This window comes from Siphateles boraxobius, unplaced genomic scaffold (assembly GCF_051911475.1).
Source record: "Siphateles boraxobius isolate OS27281-9 unplaced genomic scaffold, OSU_SipBor_1 22, whole genome shotgun sequence".
NCBI classification, from domain to species: Eukaryota; Metazoa; Chordata; class Actinopteri; order Cypriniformes; family Leuciscidae; genus Siphateles; species Siphateles boraxobius.
The window spans coordinates 35,068,692-35,074,691 of record NW_027508833.1 but is presented as its reverse complement, the minus strand read 5'-3'; the positions used below and the strand labels follow the sequence as shown (position 1 = coordinate 35,074,691).

General features: G+C 35.2%; 1 protein-coding gene across 1 annotated transcript in view; it reads left to right on the top strand.

The window, feature by feature from the left end:
* Positions 1-1,930: 1,930 nt before the first annotated feature.
* Positions 1,931-6,000, top strand: part of ltk (leukocyte receptor tyrosine kinase) — a 61,247-nt gene continuing 57,177 nt past the window's right edge. The window contains exon 1 of the mRNA XM_077239900.1: positions 1,931-2,219. Within this exon, the coding sequence (XP_077096015.1) occupies positions 2,165-2,219 (55 nt within the window). The 5' untranslated portion in view covers positions 1,931-2,164. The remainder of the gene's footprint in view (positions 2,220-6,000) is intronic.

Here is a 6,000-nt window from a genome sequence, read left to right as displayed (position 1 = left end):
CCTTGCATTATTTGGCCCCTAAATAATTGTGTGAACTTTTAATCCCATACACCCCTACACATGCTCTACGCTCTTCTGAAGCTGGTCTTTTAACTATCCAAACAACACGCCTAAAAACTATGGGTGATCGGGCTTTTATTCTTTGGCTAGAATTCTTCCTAAATTGTGGAATTGCCCTCTGAGATAAGGAATGCAGAATCCCTTGGTGCTTTTAAATCGTCCCTTAAAACTTACTTTTTTAGGGTAGCTTTTATGTGATCCATGTGATTATTTTGTTGGTTATTATATTGGCTTTTTTAAATTATTTTATTGCTTGCTTAGTGTTTACTCCCTGGACTGTTGTGTGTGTCTTTTAACCTCATTATTTTTATGTAAAGTGCTTTGAGATGCAACTTTTAAAGGGACTATATAAAATAAAGATTATTATTATTATTATTATTATTATTATTATTATTATTATTATTATTATTAACATGGCGGGGCTCATGAGAGGGCGACCTGTATGTAGGCTGCCTATGTTAAATAATTTTTTTTTTCTAGAATATTGATATGTATGCCTAGCCTATACACTGTAATTAAATCCCAGTTAATTTCTTAATATGGGAAACATAACTTGTAAAACCACTGCGTAGCTACTGGTGTGCCAGCTAGGGTAAAAAATAGATGCAGAATTCCTTTTTAAAGCCTTAATAAAAACATTTTTCTAAACTCTTGCTATTGCTGTTTACTAACAATATTTATTCATTTAAAATACAATTTAATTTTTAAATGATCATCGTTAAAAAATATCTGTCGACATTCGGACTGCCAACTAATCCGCAAACAATCGCTGACTGTCTGACGGTAACAAGGTTTTGCTTTTCAGGCACGCGCGTCGTGCCTCATGAGGAGAAATGGAAAAAAATATGAGCGGTAATGGAAAATATTTTATATATATATTCCATATGATACAGTTAAGCAACATCACACAACCAAGAGTGTTGAATAGGCCTACCATCACGATTGAAAATGTGACTGATTTCATATGATAGACAGTTCAATAAACAAGTCATTCATATGAAGTCACTTACATTTTAGACACAATATTGACTCTTTTTGTTCCATTTCAGCAGCAAAAATATTTCCAAACAAAGATAATAGCGGAACACTCACCGCGTTTTCATTCCTGGACAAATCAGCCGTGACACACTCATTAAGATGGTCGCCTGCTGCCATCTAATGATGGTTTAGTTTCGTGTTTAAAAGTATCATTATTTCCAATATTTCATATTTGTAGCCTATATTCAAACAAATATTTAAAACAATCTCATAACATTATTTAATGCAGTTGTCATTTTTTCAGGGTAAATTAGGCCTATTTAATTTGATTGGTAACAGCCATATAGGCTAGCTGTCTTGTGAAAGATAAAGCATTAAAACGATTATGGAAAAATGTCCTTTATAAAGGTTAAAATATAAATATGCAGATTTAAATATGTCAAAGCTGACTGCACACTGATGAGAATATTGCTTCAGAATACTTGGACAAGTGAATGACCAATTTACTTGTTCGAAGGACAAGCACATGAACATGCTTAATGTCGAGCCCTGGGTAAGCTACATTTTATAATTATGGTTACGTGGCGAGCCTGAGTAGCCTATAGTTTTACACATCAGCCCAGTCTATTTTGTAAAGTTAGTGACGCGCAGGGTTTTTTGCACATTAATCTGACAATACATTTGGCACACCCAGTTTTTCTTATGAACACCCAGATACTTTTTTTCTGGCTAGTGTGTAAAACAAACGTGTAATTTGTGTTAAAAAAATAGGTGCGCCTTTAACCCAAGGGAGCATATGAGACTGACCGTGACTAATAAGCATATGGCTTAAGTAGCAGGAGAGAGAGAGAGAGAGAGAGAGAGAGAGAGAGAGAGAGAGAGAGTTAGAGAGAGAGAGTTAGAGAGAGTTAGAGAGAGAGAGAGAGAGAGAGACGCTACAGCAGCATCAGCATCATAATGAATCACAGCAGCTCTAGAGAAGCAAGAGCCGCGAGACTGAATTGGATAGTTTCGGAAAGGCGCTTTATCTGTTATTATTGAGCTTTTTCCCGCGCCAGGAATAAAATTGAGCGGAGATTAGGCTAACAGTAGCCTACTTTATCTTCCGGATCCTTTTTAAGGAGCCATGGATTATTTTACTCGACAAACTTTCTTAAAACTAGCTTTTTCGATCTTTACAGGTGAGTGTTTTGCTAATTAAATCTGACCTGCAGGTTTCTGGCGATGTTAAACATGTCCAAACGCTTCGATAGATAGAAATGCATTTAGAATTTGATGGTTTTAAACGAAATCCACTTGATGGCAGGGGAAACAGAATCATGAAACCGCTAATCAGTTGGCAAACACAAGTGGATTTTTCATTTCCACATAATTATTTTTAAGGACGGCATGAGCTGTTCTTTCTAAATGGCGCAGTTCAGCAGCATTTTGAAATTAAGTTAATTTATTCCGAGGCATAAAACCTTTTGACTTCTCAGAATATGCTGGCCAAATTTGTGGTGTCATAGTAATTAAATAAAGTAGGCCTACCCTATGATTTAGAATCATCCAGGGAAGAACTGATGAGGAGATTCAGCTGTTTTAGAGTTAAAGACAAATTGTTGCACTGTTGCATTGAACTTTTATGGGATAAATTGTCACAATATAACCTGTCATTAATAAGCCTTTATATGCATTTAAACAGTGAAACAATTCATAAAATAGTTAATGGAACAAAGGAACAAAGGAAAGAAAAATACTATTGTGGCCAATATTTAAAAATAAACATTTGTGGTCAACATTTTAAACACGACAACTTTCCCAATCGTAGGCAATACGTTTCTAAAAAGCCGAGAACGCAGTTCAACCTATCACTTAAAATCTACATTCATTATTAACTGCAGTTGACTCGTTTCTGAATGTATGTCAGTTTGTTTTTATTGTGTTTACTTATTCAGCCAATAAAGCAAAAAAAAAAAAAAAAAAAAAAAAAAAATTGAGTTAGTTTGGAGGACAAGATTCACATACACACAAAAAATTCCAATTCAAGATGGTTTTGCATATGCTAATCTGTCTATGGGTGTGTGCTATGAGATGTAATATTTAATCTAATCCTGCTCATTAGAACCTCATCTGTCCTGCTCAGTCAAAATGTCCTCATCAGCATCACAGATTATCAACTCATGTTTATTGTGCCTTAGGCAGGAGTATGGCATGAGAATTTATGATTAATGTAATGAGTTTGTGAGGTCCTTTTTTATGTAACAGCAAACAGACTTCACCTCTAATTAGCAATCTGGGAAGAGTGGTCCACATAAGCAGTTTTGGTTTTGACAGTACACCATTTCTCTGCATTGTTCTGCAATTTAGCTTTTAATACTGTATATACATTATCTGTCTAACATATTTATTAATGCAATTATTTGTTTCTTTATTAATATATTTTTGGCACACACACACACACACACACACACACACACACACACACACACACACACACACACACACACACACACACACACACACACACACACACACAGAGTTAATTCTGCCGTCCTTTGTTGTGCTGAGCTTTTAGCAAGATTGAATGCACAGATGTCGGACTGAAGAAAAACTGAAACCCATTTTCAAGTAACTCAAGGCACGTACAATATACCTCTAGCTTTTAACATTCTCATTATTTTTCTCTAGTGGTTTTCGCTATTCTGTTTTCAGTTTCCATCCATTTATGTTTCTTTCCAAGCCAAATTAAATAACTTCTGATTCACTCAGAAAGGACTCAGAATATTAACAACTACAGTATGTAATATTACTTAAATGTTAGTATGGTTTTTTTGTGAACATTAAAGGCGGAGAGCTGCACTCTGATATAATGTATTATGAGTCTGCCCTGTCAGCTTATACAGTCAGCTTGGAGGATATTTAACCATCCAGGGATTGCGAATGTCAGTGCTTTAGAAAAGAAGTAAGAGTTATGAAACAAATTCAAATGTCTTGTTCAGATGCATTGTCATTTATATGACCTTTTGTCAGATTTTCTAACAACACTGAATCAGAAGATAGATGGAGCATTATTGTGATAGCAAAGAACCGCCCAAAAGAAGAGACCATATGACTGACATCATGTCAGTTTTTTTTACCCATTTAGCAGTGAATTTATGTGAAATAGTTGAGATGCAATAACAATGTAGTAGTGAATTAACAACAGACAGGCATAGAAAAAACTAATTTATATAATAGTGTTGGTCTGTGACCAGCTGTACTAAAAACACCCCCAAAATGAATGCAAATTTGGAAACTTTCTAATCAAAATTTCCATCCAGTATGATTATTTCATAAGCAAAAATAAATGAAGGCAGACTGGTTAAAGCCAAAGCTATAATAAAACTAGCCAATCACATTAGAGCTTGCCAGATCAAGCAATATGAAATATGCATTAGGCGTTCAGTGAGAGGACTGCGGTTGGTCTGTTGGCCTGCCGTCTCAAGCTGGGACTAGTAGAATGCTGGACTCCACCCCTCAGATTACATGTTGACCTAGATGGCAAGGTGTTTTACTAGCACTTTAAGGTATACAGTATAAAAGTGTTTTTTATAAGGGCAAATTGATGCTGACTATTTTTAGCAGAACTATAGGGGACAGTTGGCCACCTAGGTGACTAGATGCAGCTGATTGCTAAAGTCATAGCATGAATCACATCCTTTAACAAAGGAGGCCAGAAATAACATGTTGAATCTGTCCCCTACTGTTCAGGGAAACCGATAGAGAAACCAGAGCAGATGTATGAGAATTTCCAGAGATTAAAAACATGTCAGGCAGCAACATTTAGGATTGGCTTAAGGAATCATCTAGCAAAAGTGAGGAGAATTATACATGGAGTCTTTGGTTGAGTAGGGGTGTATGATGTAGTTTTATGAGGCACAATGTTATAGCACCAGGTAAACCGTGCTGGTGACAACTCTTTCAGTCTTTGTTTTTCCCCCCAGAAAGTTTGAGTTAAACACAATTAAACACACGAGGCTGTGAAAGAGAACTAGTGAGTTTACCTGTTTAATGTCCCCGATAACCTCTGTAGTGCCATTTAAAAAACTTCTTTTTTTTTAAATCAGAAGGTGGTATTACTGATGATTTTAAAAATCATCAGTAATACCTTTTATCTTGTAGAATAAAACATAAAAATAGATATTAAAAATAGATCTTATCTCAGGCATTTAAATCCATTGAAAAACCCATTGACGATGGAACCAGAAATGTGCTAAAATGCTAACTCGTTTACAGGATTTGCCTACAGAAATACGTCATCCCTGCAGCACTCTATAAACCTGGCATTGTGTACTATGATTATTGTTGGCTCTGTGACAAATTGCTGTTATGTTCCTCATTTGTTGGATAAAAGCATTGGCTAAAGGATATAATAATTGTAAATGTTATTTAGGTTTTATTTAGATACTTTGTCTTGTGTCTTGTGTTTCTCATAAAATTCATTATAAGAAAATAAAAACAGACACAAATGAGACAGTTGTTGACAGGAGTGAGAATATAGAGCTATACAAATGTATGAGATGAGTTAATATTAAATGTCTGGCTTTTGATTGCAGACTTGACAAATCTGAGTATTGAATGAGACACTGTTGAGATCTCTAGAAGAAAAAGAAAACTATGAGATTAATAGGTCCTTTTTCTCAGGAGCAAAATCTGAGAAGTTTTTTGTCATTGCTCTTCATTTGTCATTGCTGTTTAGCATGCTCAGCTGAGATGTTAAATAGATCTCATTTGTGATTTTTCTTTTCTGTGTTTCTCCCTGAATTTGTGCTAATGAAGAAGACAAGCTCAGCCTTGTCATGTTTATCACATCAGTTTCACACATTTTGAATAAGCAATTTCATCATTACTTTTGAGATTCTGCTGACAAACAAAAACCATAACAGTGACAATATAGCCTAAGGTGACATCATGGTGACAGTATCATTTGTGAAATGCTCC